The sequence below is a fragment of the Protopterus annectens genome, chromosome 9.part0 (assembly GCF_019279795.1).
Source record: "Protopterus annectens isolate FY-2018-M chromosome 9.part0, PAN1.0, whole genome shotgun sequence".
NCBI lineage: Eukaryota > Metazoa > Chordata > Ceratodontiformes > Protopteridae > Protopterus > Protopterus annectens.
Window position 1 is genome coordinate 101,464,848 of NC_056743.1, and position 25,686 is coordinate 101,490,533.

Consider the following 25,686-nt stretch of genomic DNA (forward strand, 5'->3'; position numbering starts at 1 on the left):
GAAAAGAAAAATGGGGGAAAGAAATTTACATCAACAAAAAAGTGTGGTGCCTGCAAACAATGTAATGAAATCAATAATGCCAATGTCATCAGGTTAAATAATATAGTCAATACACGGTTGTATAGTTTGGCAGGGAATTGTAATAACCCGAGAGTGGTTTATGTTGCTAAATGTATTTCATGTGATGCATACTATATTGGCAAGACTGAAAGGAAACTTAAAACAAGAATATATGAACATTTATATAAAATCAAAAAACAAGACCCTAAAAATGCTTTAAGTAAGCACATTTTAGATAGAGGTCCTGAGCATAGTTTCCTTTTCAGTATTATTGACCACATAAGCAATATAGGATTAGGGGGAAACTGGAAAACGTATCTTGCCTTGTTGGAAAGTAAGTGGCAAATAATATATGATGCCACAACTTGTCCCGGGTTGAATGACTTCATTAGCATCAAACCTTTTCTTTTATTAGACGTTTAATTCATTCACAACATTAATATTAATTATTCATATACTTATGTGATATTACTTGATGTACATTTATATATTTTAAATATTTATACATATTTATATTTATACATACATCTACATATTATTTATATTTATATTTATATTTATAATTGTATTTACACATATTTACATTTCATTGTTACACTGATAGGTTTTACTAGTAATCTCATCAATTAGTAATTTTTATATATTTTTATGGAACACTGGATACTTATTCTAAGTATTCATTATTCACATTGCCACTGCTTAGACCATTTTTAAACACCTCATTACAGTTGGTCAATATTTAGGCATGTCCTAATGAATTACATGAGTTTTTTGTTCAACCTTAGAGAAAGATTTTAACACGTCAAATATGGCAAATTTGCACATTAGAATTTTATTGTTGTAGAAAATAGAATTGAATATTATCTGTCAAATGTTTAAATGTTTTTGTCTCATTTTGTCTTATTTTATCAGTTACTGAATCATTTATTTTTTTGGCGCCTAAAACGCCTTAAAAGGATTGCAATTAGTTTGAGTTACTGGTTCTGATGAAATCTGCTTGTTTGCGGATGAAAGCGCTTAACGGGATTACCAGGCTTGGATATTTGTGTTTCACTGTGTATTGAACTGTCAATAAATTTTTGGTGCTTTCCTCATTCACCGAGCGGAGGTTTCTTTGGATTTACAGCATTGGGAACATTTGGTTCGTGGTTGCGGTTTGGTTCACTTTTGTATTTAATATTTAAGGAAGCACAATGAGAAACCCAGCATCATTGTGCTCTTCTCCCCTGCCTATATCTTCTTTAATTAACAAAACCCACAATAACTTAATTTTCAATTCATGAGCCAGATCAAAGAAATCATACTTCTTAAAACTTTAATGCTAGGAAGTAAATAAATAACTAATTTATAAAAACAGTCTGGGATAATATCTACAGTGACCCAAACAAACCTGTTTAGGATATTATCAGTTTGTTAGTCCCCCTGCCCATTTTTACTAATCCATGCTAACCATAACCCTAACCCTGCTCTTGACATTAACCCCAAACCTACACCTTATCTCACACAGTTTCCATAACACTGCCACTATTCAAAGTGTGTCTGAATTTGAAGTTCAGTTTTGATTAAAAGATCACAAACAAAATGGTTTGTTTGCCCTTTGGGATCTTTTGAGTTAATGTATTTGGATTTTGATGGGTTGATTGTACAACCTAATGGCATCAATCAGTTGTGATCTGATGCTTTTGCATGCTGAACAATAGCCATGAACCCATAATGTTCCCATCTAAACTCACAAATGCACATATAAATAAATAAATAAATATATATATATATATATATATATATATATATATATATATATATATATATATATATATATATGTGTGTGTGTGTGTGTGTGTATGTATATATATATATATATATGTATGTATATATATATATATATATATATATATATATATATATTTATGGGTCTACTTCATATGACCTAAATTTAATCTGATTGAAATTCATTTGACTGAGAGCAAAACACTGAAAGTTCAAATGACTGAAAACTCATTTGACTGAATCTCATAACAGTGACACATTAAAGTAAAAGGTATATGCCCTTTTCCCCACTGTAGTGCGATCCTGGAGTTAGTATATATATTTAGGGTGTGTGTGGGGGGCACAGCCCTCCACATACTTTATACATTTTAAACCATACACATGGATATTTATAACTGCAATGAGTAACTCTTTGCAGAAAAAGAAAACAATATTTACCTAAACTAAGTGGGGAGCGAACCCCCCCATGTGGGAAGCTGTGCCCCCCACAACCCCCTAACTATATATACTAACTCCAGGATTGCAGTACAGTGGGGAAAAGGGCATCTACCTTTTACTTTAATGCGTCTGTGGGTACGTAGCCTGTAGAAAGCTGAGTTTGAACATTGTGTTTAGGTGAGGGGTTAGTTCATTTTGGAGCTCTTGTAAGACACAGCCTGGGACACCGTCCAGTCCCATTGAAGCTGTGTTTGTGGCTTTGGAAAGGGCTGTTTTAACCTTTGTGTTTGTGATTGATGGGGCCCTACATTCTTCTGGTATAGTTATGGGCCCTTTAGGGGGCGAGAGGGGGGTAAAGTTTGCACTAAATCTGTCTGCCAGAATGTTGGCAATATCAGTAATTTCAGTGTATTTTGTGCCATTCTGCACAAACTCAGAGCAGATCTGAGAGTTTCCACTTAGGTTCTTGACATAGCTAAAGAACGCTTTGAGGTTATCTTTGGAGTCATTGGCAATTTTTCTTTCGAAACTAGCCTTGGATGATTTAATGAGGGATTGTAGTTTCTTGCTGATACTGATCAGGGATGTTTTTCCTTCTTGGGATTTTACTCTTTTCTCTACTAGTTTCCTCCTTCTATTGTATAGCTTGTTTATGGCAGGGGTCCACCAGACTGGTTTCCTTTTCTTGGAGGAGTGAGTCTTGGTTTTACTTGGGATAGCACTATCTATGCATTCCTGCAGATGCTCATAGAGTGCCTTTGTAAAGGTTTCAGCAGCTTGGACAGCATTGTCCTTTAGCATGGGGGCTATGAACTTTTCTACCTCGGTCTTAAGTAACGTGAAGTTTGCTTTTGAAAAGTTTTTCATGGTAGTTTGCTTGATTGGGGGTGAAGGCAGAATGTGTATATCCAGAGTGATTAGTCTATGGTCTGATCTAACCAGCGAGGGGTTGTTTGCCCATGTTGGTGATGACCACTTCCAATATGTTTTTCCTTCTGATGGGGGTGTTGACCAGTTGATCCAGGGCATTCGAGTTTATAAATTCTAGGAAGCGTTGGGCAAGGGAGTTAGTATTTGAGTAGTTCTCCCAGTTTATGTTTGGGTAATTGAAATCACCCAGTATTAGGATGTTTGGTAGGACCTTCATATATCCCAGTGTCTCCAGAAATGCAGAATGGGGGTCTTGGGCAATGGTGGGTGATCTGTAGCATGCTACAATTTGGATTGCAGTTTTGCCCATTGTTAGTTGCACATGGATGATTTCTGATGCATTGTGCTGCGCCACTAACCTGGAGGTGTGGGTATCCTTGATGAATATGGATACACCCCCGCCTTTTGTGTTTTGGTCCTGGTCCTGTGGCCAAAAGGTATGGTATGAGTTATAGCCTAGTAGTGCTGGGGTGCTCTCAGGAGTCCTAAACCAGGTTTTTGTTACTGCATAGATGTCGATGTTCTCCATACTGAGGAGTGCCTTGAGTGCATGCATTTTAAGGTTTAGACTTCTGGCGTTGAGTAGCATTACCGTCAGTCTTTGGTTACTTGTGCTATTGATGTTGGTGGGTTTGTCTTTTGAGCCTTGCCTAAAAAAGGCACTATGGGGGCAGCAAGAGCCTTGGCCATTATTCAAAAGCCTAAGGGTGACAGGTGCAAGCCATCTCTTGCGAAGCAACGTGGCTTGTCGAGCATGTCATCCCAGGCTGACAGATACTGGATCCCCTTTGAATAACACCAGAAACTTAGCCAATTGTTGAAATTGATCATTTTTTCTTTATACTGTGGCATCATTCTTGGTGAGGGCAGGATGCTACTCAGGGTCGGGGTCATACCGGCCTGAGCTGCATGATCAGAGAGCTCTTCCATGTCTCTTTTCATGTAGTCCAGGGAGGTATGTCTCAGGTCATTCACACCAACATGGACAATAGCAAAGTTGTATTTGTACTTGTACTGGAGTGACCTGAGTGCTTGTGTTATGTGGCGGATCCTGGCACCTGACAGGCAGCTAACTGTAACCTTCTCCTTGTCCAGCCTAGTTAGTGGGGCATCAGTGTGCCTGACTATAGAGTCACCTATTACTAGTGTGTTTGGTAGGTTATTTTGCGTTAAGGGCTGTGATTGCATGGCACACTGATTATGTGAAGTATGTGTTTCATGGTTGATGATGGGGTGTAGAGGTTGCTTGGATGTCTGCTTTGGAGGTCCCTGTTGCTTTTGCAGATTTTTATTTCGAGCCTCAGAGTATGTTTTCATGTATTCATGTGTGTTATTTGCCGGTGTTTGTTTATTAGGTCTATGTGAGACTGGTGGTGTGATGCAAGTATTACCCTTCTCCTCTTGACTGTCAGTTCCAGTCTTGGGTTGAGATAGCTTTGCCTCCAGTTTGGCTGTATAATTGCATCTCTCGCATATATTAGTGTTTGGTGGTAGGAGGAGAGTGTTGTCTGTGTACAAAAGGCAGTTGTAACATTGCCTCAAAATGCGCAGATTCACCAGTTGGACTGGGGAGTACACCGGAAACTGCCTTGAGAACATCAATTGTTGGTACTATAAAATAAATTTTTTGGATATACTGGCTGAGTCGTTTCCTGGACTATTTTTCCTTCTTGGTGGTTTAATATGCCTTTAGGACATGCCTGAATAGGTAGAGTAAGCTGTTATTCTGATTGGCTGGTGGGGACGAATACAGAGCCTTGTCCTTCTGGACAGTATAGGGGGTCTAGTGCTAGGGTTAATTAATGCTTGCTATGAGTTTTAAGCAAGTGCTTGACTGTGAAATGAATGGTTTGAATGCTAAAGTTGAAGGTTTGTCTAGTTCCAAGGCAAAAATTGAAAAGTAGACTTTGTGGAGCCAAGAATAGTTTAACTCTAGCTAAACAGCGCTGCCCAGTGTACAAAACCGCACAAATGTGGTTTTTATGGCAGGGAAGTGAAAGAGATAGAAATTAGCCCAAAATGGCCGATAAACTATTAACTTCTGGGCTGAAACCACTCTTCCAGGGACAGATAGGCTGCTCAAAGCTCCCGTCTCTCACAGGTGAACAGAGAAACTTCATTCTATCCAAGTAAGGTATGGGCAACACAGACACTTGTAACACAGTCCTGGATTCAGCAATAACCTGAAAACTGGACTATACTAGTTCAGAAAGGCGGGTAACAAGTATATATATATTTTTTTTTTTTCAGAAAATAGAGTAGATACAATCAAAACAACACTTTAAATGCACAGAAAAGACTATCACACTTTAGTGTGTAGCCTACAACAGTTAAACAGATTATTTAAACACAAAAATGGCTCAATTTAAGTGCAGGCAGCAAATAAGTGCAATATGTAGCAATAACAAACTTTTTAAATCACAGATTCGCTGAAAAAACTGGCGTTTTAGGTGGAATTCGTTAAGACAGCAAGAAAAGCAGAAAAATTATACTTAATCACTCCAAAGTCACTCTTTTGTCTCTCTGCTGCTGTAGACTCTGCAGAACACCTAGGAGGCACTTGCTGAGCGGAATATAAGCGCAAAAACTGCACAAATGTGGTTTTTGTAGCAGGAAAGTGAAAGAGATAGAAATTAGCCCAAAATGGCCAATAAACTACTAACTTCTGGGGTGAAACCACTCCTCCCGGGACATATAGGCTGCTCAAAGCTCCCCTCTCTCACAGGTGAACAGAGAAACTTCCTTCTATCCAAGTAAGGTATGGGCAACACAGAAACTTGTAGCACAACCCTGGATTCAGCAATAACCTGAAAGCTGGACTATACTAGTTCAGAAAGGCGGGAAACAAGTTTATTTTTTTATTTTTTTTATTTTTTTCAGATCAAAACAGCACTTTAAATGCACAGAAAAGTCAAATAATAAACAAAATCAAATCAAATATATATTTAAATATCTGGTAAGTGTATTTAAACATATATGTAGTGCCATCTAGTGTGACTTTATATAAATACATTAGCAGAACAAATGGTAATGTACTGCAATCAACTATAAAGGCTACCATCAGTCTCCTAGTAATTCATAAAAATATAAATAAAAAGAACTTGTTCAAACTAGGAGAAAACAAGGCTCCCAGATTTATAATCCATTTTTTTCTTGTTATCCAACATTCTTTGTTTTTCATACTTATTTGGACCATATGGAACTACTTAACCAATTAATGTAAAACTAAAAATTGCCTCAAATGCTTTTGTTTATGTTTTATCAAGGTACTTCTTCCCTTATTGCACCATAGGTAATGCAAATAGAGTGATATTCTTTGTTTAAACCTAAATGAAGTCTGTCCAGTGTAGAAAGCTCCACATTGGCATACTCATAAATAGATAGCCCCTCCATCGAATGTGTAATCAATTTACTTATCTCAAACATTTTGTAAATAATTATACATATAAATAATTTAGTTTTTTCCATATTATTAAAAAAAATACAATTATCACATGGCCCACAGCCCCTAGCCCCCCCCCCCCAGCTTAAGCTGTCTATCTTTGTATCTGTAAGGGTTTTTATACCTAAAAAGGTACTGTCCCATGTTTTGGGAACATAGGTTCATAGGTAGGTACTAGGCTATCGGCCCAAGGGCCTACATAAGCCTAGCCAGCAAGGTTCCATAGCTTACTCCACCCAAGAAAGTTATTTTCCTGTGCCACTGTCCAGCAGAGACACAGAAGTGATCCCTGGGATGTATTTCCTATTTCCCATCCACTCATCAAGATTTTTCTTGAAGAGTGCTAATGAAGAACGTTGCTTGACATAGATTGGTAGCTTGTTCCAGAGTATAGGAAGTCTCTGGGACAGGAATCTATCCCTCAAGCATGTCCTGTTTATTGTAGTGACAAGGTTTAGGTCCCTAGAGCGTGTAGCTCAGAGGGATTGGGATTTCTTTAGGTGTAGCATGTCCAGCAGCTCTGGGTTTGACATAGCTTTATATGTTAGGCAGAGATCACCTTGGAGTAGGAGATATGCTACGGAGTAAATCTATAAGTAAATAGACATTTGTCTGTCACCAAAGACTCAAATAAAATTGATCTAATTTTAAAATTGACTAAAAAGTGGTCAAATGTACTTTCATCCATATGCATATTATTATCATATGTAGTGACCATAAACAAAGGTGGTCGTATTTTGAAATATGTCTAAGTACAATTACAAGATATAACTTGGCGACATGTTTTGTTACGTATCTGTACAACTGTCCTTGAATCGTACCCTTACATGTAAACCTCTGTTGCCTCCTTATTTTCCTTTTTATTATACAGGTGTGGGAAGCAGCACTGGCAGTTACATCATATCATTAGTCTAATATACATTTCCCATTTGTTTACCTTACTTCCAGAATCTATACCATTTTCATTTATCCATTTCTGTTATTTTCCACTGTATTTGCATAAACATATTAATTCTACTTTCTTTAAATATCACATTCCTTTGAGTCATTGTCCCAAAATTACATCGATGCTCTTCTGTCCAATACCCCAGTGTGTGTCGTTATATTGTTTTCTCTTATTTTCCTCACCCTGAGTTAGTCCACATAGGGAATTAGTGTTATTTTTATCCCACTTTCCTATACTTTGAACTGGCCTATCTGCACTTCCTGCTTTTACAACTTAGTCTTTATTCTGTGCTTTATTTACATTCCCATTCCTTTTATAACTACATACAGTATGCACAACCCCTCCCTTTTATCTTTCTCCTAAGCAGGATCTTTAATTAACCAACAAATTGTTTCTCTCGTTCTCCTCTTGTGTGTGATTTTTTTCCAGTATTTCCAATTTACCTCTCAATTTATTAGAACTAGCTGTTAGAATTTTTTAAAAAATTTTCCTGTATGTATATAGCTCTCAACCTTCCATCTCCAAAATGAGGAACACTCGCCTTCATAATGTGGAACAAATGGGCAAAATGTGGAACTTATACTAATGGCTTACCAACAACTTCCGCTAGGAAGGTCATAGGATGGTTAAAATATGCTGGTTTTACTTATAAAGAAGATCCTTTCATGAATTAATATGATTAATTTCTGTTTACCATGGATTTCACTTAAAGAAATTCCTAACACTGAATGTGTGACTGACTCTTTCAATGTGGAACTTTGAGGAACTTCGAGGAACATGAACTTTTTAAGACCCCAAATGAGGTACGTTCCTCGTAATGAGGTACACTTGAGAGGTACGGTATAGATGTTTTATTTGAGGCCTTTTTGTTGTTTCTATAATCTTGTTATGATTTGTTTTCATAGTAAAAGAATTATTTCAGTCCACTCTACTTTATACCAGTCCCCATTACCCATCTGTGAGCCCAGTTTCCTTTCGTTCTGTTCCCCTAATGAGACTGTTTTTGTCTGTTCTATAGGAATTCAGATCTTGGCATTCTCAAAATATATGTTTTCAACCCCCCATTTGTTGCTCTTTTCATCTTTAACAAACACTGGAGGCTTCTGGGTATATCCTTATTTTTTTCAGCATATACAAATACTTGTGTAGGCATTCCACACAAATATTCTAAATGTCTTCATTTTGATTATCTGTCGTATGATGCCCTACACTTTGGACCGCTATTCCTTCTGTATCACTATCCTCAGATTTTGTCAGGTTCCTATCAAATGATGAAACAGACAAGACTGTCAAAATTCATATTGTTGAAACCATATCATCAACAATTTAGTCCATTGAAATGTCTTGGCTGAGATCGCATTACAGGAAATGTGCCCTTTTACGCACTATAGTGGGATCTCAGAGATGGTATATATAATTAGCAGGGGGGCTTGCCCCCCTGCAAAACCAGTCTTTCTGGCATATGTGGGTATTACTTTTGTTCAAGTTTGTTTTGACAAAAGTAATTTTCGATGATATGGTTTTGTCCATATGAATTTCAAATATCTGTCTATTTGATAGGAACTCGATTTTGGCCCCATGTTTCATTGGTATCATTGCCTGTAAATTTAATTCTCTTATTGCTTTGTGAGCATTTCTTATCAAACCCTTACTCACATATCCTTTCTCCATCCCTGTATTAGTTTTTATATATTCCTACAGGATTATACCACTGAGTTTTCCTCCCCTCATCTGTCAACACATAATAATGAATACTTATATTTTTATTTATTTAGTATTTGTTTACCACAAAAGTCCCACTGGGACAGAGCCTATTTTCAGTGGAGGTCCAGGGAGAAATGCTCTAGATGCATGTCTTTGGAATGTGGGAGGAAACCGGAACACCTGGAGGAAACCCACTGGAATGCAGGAAGGACATGCAGACTCCATGCAGAATGCACCCCAGCTGAAAATGAATTGGAGTGAGGTGGCAACACTAACTGTTGTACCACTGCATCACCCTCAGTTATGTAAGCCATACTCTTCTTTTACCTCCTCTCCAGTCTTCATTCTAACTTCTGCCTTTACCTGCTACAAGAATTATAACTTTGTATTCAATTCTCTCCATCTTTTTCCTGATTTCTCTCTCCTTTTTCTTCTTTTTGCTCCCCCACTTGGATTAAGTGTTGTTTCATAGTTAATGGTACTACATATATAGAACCTATGGATACAGCAAACCTGCTGGCTGACAGGTTCAGTGAAAACTTCCCGCCACATATATCCCAAAGCATCCCTAACACCTTTTCCTGTTAGTATCTCCAAGGAGCAGGTCTTAAATGCCCTCTCCAAGGCCAAAAACACAGCCTTTATGGGACCAAGTAACATCCCGGGCTGTGTTCTACATGGGTTAAAACAGGAATTAGCATCACCACTGAGCAGGCTTTTCAATCATAGCCTAAGCACTGGCTCTGTCCCAGTGGAATGGAAAAGAGCAATCATCATCACTTTGCACAAAAGGGGTGTGTCCACAGATCCTGGGAACTATAGACCCATTATCTTGACCAGCCTTATCTGCAAGGACATGGTATGAATCATCATGGACCTAATTAACAAAGATATAAGAAATATCTGAATGCTTCACCCCACCTAGTTTGGCTTTGTCAAGGGGAGATCATGCATGTTAAACTTGATGGACCTCTTCAAGATAGTCATCAAAGCCCTAGATAAGAGCAAATGTGTGCATATGGCCTACCAAGACACATTCTCCCACTCAGGCATCATTACTAAACTCACCCAGCTGGGTATCAACCCATAAATGTCAGGTGGGTTGCAAACTGGATCACTGATAGAACTCATATGGTCAAAATAGGGGACTCCACCACCTCCAGCAGACCCATAACTATTGGTGTTCCACAGGGATCAGTTCTGGGACCCCTACTCTTCAGAATCTACTTCTCAGAAGTATAGGCTAAAATTAAAGGACTGTGGCTGACAAAGTTTGCTGATGACTGCAAACGGGGAACAAACACTGACACCCCTAGTGATGTCAGCATCCTGCAAAAAGGTCTTACACAGACTAATGACTGGTGCCAAAGTCATGGTCTTAAACTTAATGAAAATAAATGCATTATCATCCCATTCGGCAAGGGTGATGTTCCTGCAAACAACCACATCAATTGCAATACCCTAAGCAAACAGTAAGTGGTGACAGATCTGGGTACACAGCTTGACAGCAACTTTAACTTTGATAACCATGTCTTCAAAGTGGTAAAAAGGGCATTTGATATTGTTCATCTCATAAGTAAAAGCATTGTGTCCAGAAAAAAAAAAGTTATAATGCCCCTGTACTCTTTCCTCATCAGGCCAATAATAGAGTAGAACCCTTCCTTTGGTATGTTCCTTTCCAAATACCTGCATCAATTGGAGAGGCCATAAACATTCCTTACAAAGAAAATTCATGGTCTTCAGGATCTTATGTGGACAGACTGAAATGCTTTTCACTTTACACTGTGTCATACAGACTGCTCAGAGGTGACCTGTGCCTTACATATAGAGCAATCTCTGACCCAGCTTTAATGGAAATGCTACATATTCACAAGTCAAATGGTACAGAGGTTACTCGCTCAAAGGACCTTAACCTGGCATATGACATCAACAGAACTTGCTGGACAGACAGATTTGTCTCATAGAGGTTGTCCCACCTTTGGAGCAAGCTTCTTATTCATGTAAAACAAGCCCCTCATTGTCCCTATTTAAGCATAATTTAGACAATTGGATGGGTAACTGGAAATTCACCCCAGAGATTCTACCAGTGTCCCTCTTGGACAGGGAAAATAGGTGTTGATTTTAGTGTCTGCTTCAATCAAACACTTTGGGAAAACAGGTTGAACTTCGCTAGGCTTGTAAGGGTCCTGGGGCTATTACCTTAGTAATCTCCTATGATCCTATGATTTCTATCACCTCATTTTCTTCAACTGAAATATTCCATTCAGTATTTTTCCTATATCCTCCAACACTGGTTGTCCCAACTTTTTCCATTATTCCTCCCATAGTGCTTGCATGGACCCTTTCTTTCCCATCCATCTATTTCTCTGGGATAACATTTTAATTCACCTCTCCTCTTATGACATCTCTTGTCCTAGGCATGTGAATCAATATCACTGCTCTTACAAATCCTTCTGAGTCAGGAATTGCCAGTTCCTTCAGCATTATTCTTAATCTTAGTCACTCCAGACAAAATCCCTCATCTAGTTCCTAATTTTCCCTCTTTTTTTCTCTCTGGGAGGTTTAAGAATGTTTGTCTCCAATATAATGAGTGTGAGCGTACATGCCAGTGTAATATTTGTACTGTCTGTTCAAGGTCTAAATTCAGTAGTTTCTACCTCAACAAATTATCTTTTATCTGCTTTTCATTCTCCCATAAGTCCTCTGTCTTGAGGTCTGATATATCTCCCTTCACCATATCAACAAATACCTTATCTCTTCATTTTTCCACCAACTCTGTTCTTGTTTCTTTATCTCTGTCTGTTCTCCCATATTTATTCCTAGGCTTTCATTTTATCTTTATTTATTTTAAAATTTGAGTTCTTCCCAAATTCTAACAGTATTGTAAGCAAGGTATCTAGAACATTACTTGTATCAGACAATGTTATTATTATGTCATCTGTATCTAAAGCTATTTTTAGATCCATTTCCTCTGACCTATAACCCTCTATGAATAACTGCATTATATTCAGGATGGATGGCAGCTAAAATAAGACAGAGAGTGGAGCATATGGGGCAACCCTGTCACACCTAAAAGTCTTCCTGCAATCTTTGCCTGTATTATGGCCTATATCTATATCTATCTATATATCTATCTATCTATATATATATATATATATATATATATATATATATATATACACACACACACACACACACACACACACACACACACACACACACACACACACACACACACTTTTAATTGTTTGTAATACATACTGTAGGCTACCTGTTATGATGAAGGTCCCCTAATAGGGTCTCCAAACCCAGAGTAGCTGGTTTTCCCTGGGACTAACAAGTAAAAACAAAATTTATTTATTTTATTTATTTTTTTTACATTTGTTGACCAGGTTAGTCCAAATGATCATTTGGGTCATTTTCAGTGGAGACCCGGGGAGAAAAGCTCCACAGTGAGTTTATATATTTTTACATACAGCAATTCAGAATTTATACTTGCAACTAGCCAACAGTTATAAGATAACATTTAGAATGAATCATGCGGAGAAACAACAGGTCCAATATTATCAAGGAATAATGTGTTTTCATAATTTCTGATGGGTTATTTTACATACAACAGTTAAGGAAAAGCCTTTGTCCAAAGTGCTCCACTATTTTCTTTCTGTAGGCATTTTCCAAGCAGGGTAAAATGTATACAGTCTCAAAATCAAGCAATGAAAACACAAAGCAATCAGTTGCCTGATTTATTCAAAGTAACGAGTATTTTCATCTATCAGAGTTCATCAGGTACAATGTTTCTTCCTGGAAGAAATATTGTATCTGAAGAAGTCTGATATCCAATCTCAGACAAATGAAAGTGTTTATTACTTTGAATAAACCATACAACTTTCTTCAACTTTCATCCATTAAACTTTATCGGATACAATGTTTCTTCCTGGAAAAAGCATTGTATCTGATGAAGTCTGATAGGTGATCTGAGACAGGTGAAAAGTAAAAAAAAAACAGACAACTTAAAGCTCAAGTAAGCATTGCTTTGTGTTTTCTTTGCTTGATTTTAAGAATGTGTACATTCAACTCTGGTTAGCTGTCTGCCTGGAAAACACCTATAGGAATACACTAGTGGATTAATGCAAACAAAGTGGCTTTTCCCTTTTTTTTTTTTTTGTTTTTTTTTGTTTTTTTTACTTTTGATCAGTTCGTGTTCAGGGAATCCTATTTTCTCCAATATCTCGCATTAGTATCCCATTCCACCCTGCCAAATGTCTTTGCCACATGTATAGTAAAAAATTCCTACCCAATAATTAATATATTATGTGATTATAACTATGTATATGTGTGTGTGTGTGTGTGTGTGTGTGTGTGTGTGTGTGTGTGTGTGTGTTTACACACACACACACACACACACACACACACACACACACACACATAGACACAGACACACATACATACGTATACATACATATACACATAGGTGGCATGGTGCACAGATTGTATGATTTTTGCCTCACTGCTGCAAGAGATTTACAGTTTGATTCTTGGCTAGGCCATCTTCTGTGCAGAGTCTGCATGCCTTCCCTGTTTTTGAGTGGGTTTTTTTCTAGGAATATCTGAAGGACATGCATTATGTGGATGGACAAAATCTAAATTGTCCCTAGATGGGCATGTGGTGTGTTTGTGGCATGAAAGAAAAGCCTGGCAATCTACTTGCATTCTGATGCTGTCTAGTAAATGCTGTGGATGGCAGTGGCTGTTCATAGTGTTACTGTAGGAATTGTGAAGCATCTCATAATGCTGGCTGGATGGATGTGATATCATCAGAATTTATTCAGACAATTGATGGAATTTTGGCTATGTTGAAATGGTAGGAAAAAGTAACATGACCAGTATTTACATAGATAACAGTTGGGATAATGGGAAAAGGGGTTATGGATGGATGGGTTGATATTTAATATCATGAGTTTTCCAAATAAATGAAGAAATGCTAGTTATTTTGAATGGTTGGGGATCTGGGGATCATGTAACATAGTTTTTAGAAGATAGCTATTTTAAAGTGGTAGGCATATTTATCCTCAACAAAGTTTCTCCAGATAACAAAGGGAATGCTGGCTATGTTCTAGAGGCAGGAATGTCTAACATCACCAGAAATTGATATTGACTAAGCTGATGTGGTGGGTATATGCAATATTGTCAGGATTTCCACAGATAAGTGAAGAAATGCTTCCTATGTTGCAGTTGTTGGATACACCACATGACTGGAGCATCCACAGATAACTGATGGAATGCTGATTATGTTGTAATGGTGGGGATATTTAATATCATCAGAGTTTCTCCAGATAACTGAAGGAATACTGGTTATCTTGCAGTAGTGGGGATATATAATTATGCAATATCACCAATGCTTCTCAATGTAACTGAGGAAACACTGCACTGGTTATGTTATAATGGTGAAGATATATAATATCATCAGAGTTATTCCAATTAACATTGGGAATACTGGTTGTGATGCACTTGTGTGGATATGTAATATCTATAGAATTTCAACAGGAAAACAATGATATGGCTGAAGTGGTAAGAATATGCAATATCACAGGGTTTCTCCAGATAGCTGAGGAAATGTTGGCTGTGGTGCAATGATGGGGACAAGTTAATCTCACCAGTATGTTTCCGGAGAACTGAAGAAACAGTGGCTATATTGCAATGGTGGTAATATGTGATAGCATCAGAGTTTCTCCAGATAACTCAGGGATCACTGATTCTGTTGCAGTGATGTGTTGGCAGTTTTACGCGCATTACTTTTACTAGTTACGTGAAACAGGAATATTGAGTTTGGACTCATTCTGCTAATCATGGAATGTATTTTTATACTCCCCATTGAAATGTTGGCACTTGAAATGCTGAGTGCTGATGAGCTGAAAAAAAAAAAGAAAGAAACTCGGAGAAGAGGGAATCTCGACAAATGCTCTTCTCCTTTAAACTTCTTTTTACAGAGGGACTCCCGCCGCACCCCAATATCTTGGACTTAATATATGTAAGTCCATTCTTTTGGTTGTTCAGTCTCTGTATTTCAGGAGTTGTTCTAATGGGTCCTGACATTTCAAATGATTACCGTATTCTTATGATGCACTTTGTGATATTTATGTTCGGTGAAGTCGTTTTGCTTCAGTGATGAGAAATTTTTCCCTTTTTTCTAGTAATTTTGTTTACATGACTTAAGAATAACAGACACAGATTAGACATTCAGAAGTGTGAACAGTGAAGTGAAATTTGTAAGTAAAACAGTAAATACCAAAACTTGCCATAAGTCTATTAAATCAATTTGGTCCCCTCATAATGTTCCCTGACATGAGGAGATGAGTCCATGTATTCATTCTAGTTATATATTTTAACTATTAGATTACTTTATCTTTTAGTAGGGGAAATGCTCAGAAATACTGAAATCTTAAACATACTATATCTACAAAAACATTACAGGTTCATACATTCTTAGGTGTACACTATCATAATGACCCTAGGGCCCTTATAAGACTAGTCCTGCACCCGAAATGTGACCAACAAATTTGATTTACATAGAGGTGGTTTACTGGCTGCCTGTGTCCATCAAACACATAAGCACCAGAACAAATTTCCAATTACCCATCCATTGATCCAAGTTGCATTTCAATAGGGTTAGGGTGGAACTTTGCTTCACAAAGATGGGGAGCTTGTTCCAGAGAAGTGGAATTCTTTGAGAAACATATCTGTCTGTCCAACATGGTCTATTTGTGTCACAAGCAAAATTTAGGACTTTTAATCTAGTAGTGCTGATGCTGTTCAGATGATCCTTTTCCACATTCACAAAGCAAGCCTTGTATAGTAGGCAAAGATCACCTCTTGGACATCTGTTTGATACCGAGTAAAGAGACAGGACTTTGGCACAATCAGTATAGGACATTGTGTTTTCTCCCTATATTCTTTTTTAATGAATCTTTGTGGATATTCCATTTACTGCACATATCTGGTCAGGCACATACCAAACGGGCATTATACTCTGTGATTAGGGTCTGATCAGGTCCAAGTACAGAGATATGATGACTTATCTGGACTTAGATGCTGTGCCCCTACTTAAAGGTTAAAAACATATTACTACCCTGGATACATGTTGGTCAAAGTCTAGGTTAGTATCTACATGAGTTCCCAGATCCCTGACTAGAGAACCAAGTTTTTAGGACATTTTATTGATGATGTAGTTACCTGGGGTGGCCGACTTCCCAAAAGGGGCCATAATTAATTCTTGAAACCATAGCTTTGGCACCAAGCTTTTTTTCTGTGTTAGACCTTATATTATGGTGCTCTTGTCTTGGAATGATGCAACGACTGCTTCCAGTTTGCAATTATCTGTGAACATAGTAAACCAAAGGTCTTTGATACTGACTTTGACATCCAAGAAGTAGATGCCAAAGAGGAGCAGGCTCAGCAGAGAAACCTGAGAGACTCCACTGGTGACTGGCCTCTTAGTTGGGGTGGCATCATTGATACTAAACTCTTGGGCCCTATCCATGAGCCAACTAGTTATCCTGGGTGTTATAAAGGGATTTATGACTAGTTCTGTAACTTTATTGACAATGCTAGTGTCAGGTATTATATCAAATGCTTTAGCCAGATCTAGGTAGGCTGTATGCACCACTTCCCCTCATCCATTGCTTTAGTGACCTTTTCAAAGAAGTCCACCAGGTTCAGTAAGCATGACCTTCCTTTGACAAACTGAGATGGAGCCAGTGTCTGGAGGTCTTCTATGTCCTTGCTGATAATTTACATGATAATTCTTTCCATGGCTTTGCAAATAAGAGTAGTCATCATTTGTGCACATAGCTTGAATCTGGCCTTATGAAATTCACAGATGAATATAAGGTAAGGAATGTAATTTTGGTTAGTAAAAACTTAATTTTAACCTCTATAGACAGCACCATGATGTCCATAATCCTAAAATGTTTTATAGGTATGTCAACCACCTCTTCGCCTGTGCCATTCAGGTGCCTTCTCCTTTTTCTCACCTCAATGACAAGGTCATGGTAAAACATTTCATGGATCTCTTTTTAGGGCTCTTTTAAAAAGCTGCAACAAATGACCATAATGCTTACTTTACAGTACCTTCCCACCCCAAGCCCTCTGCTTTCAACCCTCATTGAGTCCCTGTTGATCTCCTACACAAATTCTCAAAAAAAAAAAAAAAAAAAAAAAAAAAAAAAAGCTTCACCCTAGTTGAGCAGCTCTGCAGAATTTTATTTTCTTGTTGCTGTAGATAAAATCAGATTCAGACTTTACCACAAGCTGTAGTACAGTTATATTTAGCAGACAGCAGGCTAGAACAGGAAGTGAAATGAAGCCATTTCATGTCCGGCTGCTGCTGTTTTCTGGTTGGAGCTGTTTGCTTTTAGTGCAGATGTCAGCAGCACCAACACCCCTCTAAAACTTGTTAAAGTCGGATCTCATGCTATAACAGTGCTGAACCAGAATGCAATTTAGCCTTGTTTTTTACTTAATCACAGCGCCCCATGCACTACAGTATATATCCTTTCTGTAACCATACATACTTGTGCATCCCGACTCAAGCAACTTCAAAACAATCAAGCCACTTTCAAACACATAAAAGAATGCCTCAACACATTTCCAAACAGAAACTTTAGAAACTTATTAATTACCAGTCACTGTAACCTAAAACATTCAAGAAAAATCAAACAATAAATTCACAAACTCTTCTTTGCAAGTAGTATCATTCATTCATTCATTCGATTTGTAGTATTAAACCAAATTTTATAAGTCAAAATAAGCATGCTAATGTTCATTTTTGTAATGCATTATAAATAAATGAAAATATATCGATAAACATTCAAGCTACACAGACTCATAGTACCAATATTGTCCATCCAGTTGTGCACTTTTATGTGATAATATTTACATAATTATGTATAAAAACATAACTTAATATCTCTTCGGCTCTCCTAGATAAGCTGAAGTACATCCAGCATCTGTATTGTCTGTGATGCAAGCTTTAAGGTGGTATCTTTTAATAATACAGTACTAGTTAAACATTTCAAAAAAGGAGACAGGAAAGAAAACACATACAATAATATAAGGAAATGATTACAGTTTCAGAAAAGTAATTGTGTTGATTTTATACAAAGTTCTAGCATAAAAAATATGTTAATGAAGTGAATGGTTATGTGAAAATGCTATCAATAGCATGAGCTAATACTTGTAATTTTAAATTATTTAGAAATCAGACCACGTGTACATCCATTTTTACCCACTGAATGGCAATGGTACAAAGCATTGAGAGAATTCTGAGGAGTTGTCATACAGGGGTAGATGGGAGCGATCATCCTCACAAAAAACAGACAGCATCTAGGGATGACTCTTATCTGGGAATATACTCCTGGCTACAATGCATCTTCAAGGTGCACTCCCTTTCCAGTTAAGTTAACAGGGCTTCCTACATAGTAGGAGGTGTACAATGGGTGAGGTATTCATAGAGATCTGGGAAATTGCTATTGTAGTTCTTTAGTTGCCCACCTTTCATATCAGTTTAGGGCATCTATGCTTCCTCACCAGACCAGTCACACTGTCAATACTTATGTTGGAGACTAAAAGCATTTTAACAGTTTATCACTTATCGTCCTTTCTTTACATTTTCACTCCAGAATTCATCTGTGCCTTTTGTAGGACACAGAGGTATTCCATCACCACAAAAATATTAATAGAATGAATACAAGGAGCCTCATGAGTACAGCAGCATCAATCAGAATGAATACGAGGAGCATCATGAGTACAGCAGCATCAATCAGAATGAATACGAGGAGCATCATGAGTACAGCAGCATCAATCAAACTGAATACGAGAAGCATCATGAGTACTGCAGAAACAATCAGACTGAATACGAGGAGCATCATGAGTACAGCAGCATCAATCAGAATGAATATGAGGAGCATCATGAGTACAGCAGCATCAATCAGACTGAATACGAGGAGCATCATGAGTACAGCAGCATCAATCAGAATGAATACGAGGAGCATCATGAGTACAGCAGCATCAATCAGAATGAATACGAGGAGCATCATGAGTACAGCAGCATCAATCAGACTGAATACGAGGAGCATCATGAGTACAGCAGCATCAATCAGACTGAATACGAGGAGCATCATGAGTACAGCAGCATCAATCAGACTGAATACAAGGAGCATCATGAGTACAACAGCATCAATCAGAATGAATACGAGGATCATCATGAGTGCAGCAGCATCAATCAGAATGAATACGAAGAGCATCATGAGTACAGCAGCACCAATCAGAATGAATAAGAGGAGCATCATGAGTACATCAGCATCAATCAGAACCTGCCTATGCAATGATTGGGACTTCATGCTTGAATACTATAGAAAAGATGCACTGTATCGATAATTTAAACAAATGACTGTCCTCCGTAGTTGTTTGCAGAGAACCATTACTAATCATTATTTAGGCAAGGAGTAACTGTCATTCTCTCTACCTCAAGTATATGCATTTATCTGCAACTAACTTAGAATCTGCTAATCTCTGCTACTGTCAAAACCTTACTGCAGAGAAGCCATTACCACCATTATATTCAGTACTGGGTTATAATACTGAATACAGAAAAAGACATGAGACGAGATTCAGGATAAACAGGTTTAGAATCATAAAGTTAAAATATACATTTCTTCCATGTTGCATAAATTGAAGATTATAGACTGGACACTTGAGAAGGGAAACAGTTATTTGTACTTACTACACTGGTACAATCTGTTAATTTTTTCAACATCAAAGTGGCTAAGGCCATATCTCTGTCCAATTGAAACGTTGCTATCCGGGTATGGCATTATGGTTGGCAATCTGCTGTCCTTTGAAAAAGCATAGCTGTCAAAAAGAAAATTAGATTGATTAGCGTTATTACTAGCTTTATTCTTACACTTTGACATTTGATAGTGTCTTTCCTTATAGGCACCAGCAGTTTTGTCATTATAAAGGGACTCATATTTCAAAACACATAAGGTGGATACTTGCATTCTCACATTGGCTTTGTGATATAAACACTTTTCTTTTTTTTCCTTCTGACACATGACCTTTCAGATTTAGTTCCATTCCAATTATATTTATGGGCATTTTGTTTTAAGATATATTTCTGCAGTTGACATAAACAAAGCATTACATCCATTAAAAAGTGTTTTACTCTTTTATCCTAAATTCCTTCCAGTAATATTCTGACAATCCAGCCTTTATCTTTGTGCTTAGATAAAAAAAAATAGAAATAAAAGAGTAAGTGGTAGTTTGCAAAGCAAATATTATGGGAGAATTGTTGCTATTCTTTCATTCCCACCATTCTCAAATCTGTTTATTAATTGATGTATATGTTTGTTTGTTTGTTTTTTTGTTAACTTTTGAAGTGATTTTCCCTGGGGCCAAGGCAGCACAGCAAAGATACTTACAAAGTAACAATTTTATGTTTACTATACAAAAAAATTGCAAATCATACATAATTAACAAAAAGTGTTACATATATGCACCAAAACAGTAAATTGTATAAATTAATATTGCTAGAGACCATAGACCATGTCTTAGTATTTAGACCTGTAACACTCAGAGATACTGTAGTCATGGCAATAGTAAGTAGGTAAGTAGGGATCAAAGGTGATAGTAGCAAAGGAGCTCCAGTGGAATAGAGGGATAAAGACCTGACTATGGCCCAGATGACCCTGGTTCTAGTAGCAGCTCTGGTGACTGAAAGAGGGGAAGGGAAGGCTTGGACTGCCCATGCAGGAGGAAGGGGGCTCATTGATGATGCTTTTTAGAGGGAGGAGTGGTCCAAAGAATGGGAGTTGCCCTCAGATATAATCAACAAGCATGAGGGGCAGGGAAAGTGGGTAGGGCATATGAAATAGAAAGAAAAAAAATACTGGACAGAAGCATAGATGGCCTCCAGGACTCCCTAAATTTCCATGACTAGTTCCAGAGACACTGGAATAAATCCATAATGGGTTGGAAGATGGCTGGTAGACCTGGCATAGACATGGGACAATTTCCAAGTCAAATCGAGTAGTATCCACAACACACCTCTGTACGGTACTGCAGTCATGTCTAAAACTACAATAAAGCTGCTGCTTTGCAGTTTTATTCACATCTTACTTTCTAACTAATATTTCTGACTCAGTTCATTCCTACTTCCATACACTTATTAAATATATCTTGTCCATAGCAACTGTTTATCCCAAAACCACATCAGTTGATCAACAGCAATCTTTTCCATATCAAACCCTCCTCATCCAATTTCTCATTTATTTGTTCATCTATCACAACATTGCCCTATTTTTATATAAAGGGTCAGAGTGAGAGATCAACAATGCAATCATCTAGTGCCAATGTTCACACTCTTAGGTGGCTATACTATGCTGTTATATTTGCTAGAGATCATAATTTTTTCTTCAAGTTTTCATTACTACCACCTTAAGGATCTACCTTCACCATAAAATACCTCAGAAACTGAACAGCTCCTATATAATAAAGATTCTGATTCCAAAGTAGGCCTAATCTCCCTAATAGCTACTCTTCCTTTATTTAATTTCTCTCTTTAAGCCACCTTCACACTTACACTGGCACCATTATGAATCTAAATTCACTCTTCAAAATTAAAACTCATTGCTCATAATCCCATATCCTAGGTTCTTATTAGAATTACACATTGTCTCTTCTTTTTTTTTTTTTTCCTTAAAGGATACAAAGAACTTTATCCAAGTCAACATCTTACCCATTTTTGTCATGTTGCCATTTACCCTAATTCTATCTATAATAAAAACAATGTAGTCTCTGCCTACTTGCTGCTTTAAACATCAATAATAAGCTTGAGAAAATAGATACCACCTTATGACTATGCCCTTTAGACTTTTTAATAAAAACAGAAACATTGTTAAAATATGACACATGACACCTAAGCCATCACTTCCCTGGATAGAATTATACATTCAGTACCTGCCCTGGAAATAGAAATGGAGGGGTAAACTACTTTCAAATACATTTAAAGCCAGGCTTCCTCACACAATGAATCATGATCACTATTCAAACTGACTCATATCCTTCATCTGTCTGCATAAATCTTCCGCTAACAGCCTCTCCTAACAAATGTAAACATCTTCTGGATCTACTGTTAAACCATTTAAAGCCACTCAGTCACCTTTTAATAATATTAGATTTGAAATCAATGAGTTTTTTTTATCAGAAAATGACCTTATCCTAAAGCATAAACATGCTATTAGACTTAATCCAAAATTGAATATCCATTCTGTATTATATCTGCTAATTGCAAACACTCCTGACTTAATCTCATCTGTCTCTATTCTACTCCCTAACCTTAGTAATCACTCAACCATTACTTTTAATTATGCCATTTCAAATAACACAATCGCTTCTGTAGTTTAGAGTCTACCATCAATCTAGCTTATAGTTTCATTTACGTAAATTTTAAAGATGCTGGTCTAATCACATACCTGAGTATCAGGAATGAAAAACTATTTTAGGAAGGATTTCCAAGGAATATGGGACTAAAAACCTCTAGAATGATGGAAACACTTCCCGTTAGTCCTATATTCTCAATGAAATGATTCTAATATAGTCATCAAACTCGTCTTTACTCTTTTGACTAACCTGCAAGAGAACTACTTCCCAGTTATTTCTAGGCTCTGTAAATCTAAGTTTAATCCCTGGATTAGTAAGGAATTAAAATATCTGCTCAAATTTACACACTCAGCTTGGCAGGAATGAAAAAAAAAACTTTCTGCTTAAGTATCTAGGAAATGTATACATTTAAGAAATATTGCTAAGAAAGCCATCAATTGTCATAGAGCTATATTCCTGCAAACCCAACAAAAAGATAAGATAAACATACAATACAAACTATTAGTTAAGCAAGTAATAGGTCCTACCTCAAGCAACACCATTAAAGAAAAAAATGCTTCTTTAGCTCTTTAGCAGGCTTTCTGTTCCCAGAAGGGCTTTCTTAAAGAATTCTGTTAACTGCCTCTTATAGATAATACCCAATATGACTCTTACTCAATAAAAATGCTGAACCTTTAGCCTGCACACCTCAATTCTGCTTCAGAGTTACAAAAACAAAGAAACTGGGGGGCGTGGCCTAGATGCCAGTCTGATAGCAGCAGAAACCCATACCTCTGCTTAGATTTTAATATCCTGACAGGAAATATACTTTAATTTTTAGAAAAATCTAACTAAAAGCATACTAAAAGTTAGATTAACATAGATCTTTATTATTTGCCAAAAATTAATTAATTAATAGTCAAGAGAATTTTTTAATTATTCCTGTCAAGAAATTTTCTACTGGATATCTCAAGATGAGCAACTTGAAGAACCCACACCAGAAGAGTATAATGAAGAAATAATTACATCTTATAATAAACATTCAAGAACTGTTACTAAAAATGGATAAATGTAAAAAAAAATGGATGAATTAAAGAACAGGGGTTTGAGAAAGTAATTTATATAATATTTATACTATATTAGTTAATATAACATATAAAAATATATCTAGATGTTCAGGTCATTCAGCATATAGTTGGATTTTTAACAGTTTTTATGTATCTTGTTCATACATATGTTTTTTATGAAGGATGTTTTTTACTGTGGTTGTCTTTTTAAATAGCTCTTTTCCTGAGCACATTTGCTACTTTTTTTACATATCACATGACTAATTATTGTTAATTGATGGAGTACTTAAACCTGTGTTTTTTTGGTCATTTTATGATATGAAGAAGCAATTGTTTGAATTGTAAAAGCGCTCATCTTTTTTATTAAACTTTTTGACTACACTGGATCTGGAATATCGTTTTTTATCAGCCGTGGAACTGCACTTTGCTTGTTTTTTACCTATAGCTAAATATAAGTATATATATATATATATATATATATATATCGTAAAAACCACCCTAGCGTGAACCAAAAAATATGTAGATATACGCACCCTGGAGCTGAGAAAGGATTAAGGCAACCAGCAGTCTTGTATATAACTCAAACGACCACTCAAGCACCAAACAGAAAATTATTTTGTTATTAAAAGCTTCTAAAACAAGCTAGTCAGCACTGACACAAACCTATCGGTTCAAAGCAACAAAAATAAAATACTAATTCGCATACCAATCTTGATTTAAGTTCAGTCCTTCAAAGATAGCAGACCAAAGCAAGCACGCTCACAATGCTGATCCAAAAGACTTCACATCCGCTCATTAAACAGCCTCAGTACTGCAACGCTGACTCCCTCAGACAAGCTTACAGGCGAGTCAAGGAATGTCTACCAGAAATAAACAGCGTATCAGCCAAATGCCGGTCCGGAAGACCTATGAAAGCAATGGTTCACTTCGCAGCTTTAAGGTTTCAGCTAAATCCAAACTACAACCCTTCGGTACAGTTTCAATGGATGGTATACAGCAGTTGATCCTATGTACTAAACAGATTCCAAATAATGACGTTTATAAATAAAAACTAAGTTTATTTGTGAGCGCTTTCGCGGGCACTCCACCCGCTTCTTCAGACAAACAAATACCATTTTTTAAAAACAGTTTAAATACACTGAGTCACTGACATCAGTCCAATCCTGAATCAAATGCAAGCCCACATGGTATTTGTTTGTCTGAAGAAGCGGGTGGAGTGCCCGCGAAAGCGCTCACAAATAAACTTAGTTTTTATTTATAAACGTCATTATTTGGAATCTGTTTAGTACATAGGATCAACTGCTGTATACCATCCATTGAAATTGAACCGAAGGGTTGTAGTTTGGATTTAGCTGAAACCTTAAAGCTGCGAAGTGAACCATTGCTTTCATAGGTCTTCCGGACCGGCATTTGGCTGATACGCTGTTTATTTCTGGTAGACATTCCTTGACTCGCCTGTAAGCTTGTCTGAGGGAGTCAGCGTTGCAGTACTGAGGCTGTTTAATGAGCGGATGTGAAGTCTTTTGGATCAGCATTGTGAGCGTGCTTGCTTTGGTCTGCTATCTTTGAAGGACTGAACTTAAATCAAGATTGGTATGCGAATTAGTATTTTATTTTCGTTGCTTTGAACCGATAGGTTTGTGTCAGTGCTGACTAGCTTGTTTTAGAAGCTTTTAATAACAAAATAATTTTCTGTTTGGTGCTTGAGTGGTCGTTTGAGTTATATACAAGACTGCTGGTTGCCTTAATCCTTTCTCAGCTCCAGGGTGCGTATATCTACATATATATATATATATATATATATATATATATATATATATATATATATATATATATACATATATATATATATATATATATATATATATATATATATATATATATATATATATATAAATGATTTGAGGCAGCTGTTG

At 36.9% G+C, this 25,686-nt stretch overlaps 1 protein-coding gene across 1 annotated transcript in view; it reads right to left on the reverse strand.

Moving 5' to 3' along the window:
- The window catches only part of LOC122810500 (high choriolytic enzyme 1-like), a 311,099-nt gene that overhangs the window by 142,453 nt on the left and 142,960 nt on the right, over positions 1-25,686 (reverse strand). Inside the window, exon 8 of the mRNA XM_044082081.1 lies at positions 20,068-20,195. Coding sequence (XP_043938016.1) covers positions 20,068-20,195 — 128 coding nt within the window. The remainder of the gene's footprint in view (positions 1-20,067; positions 20,196-25,686) is intronic.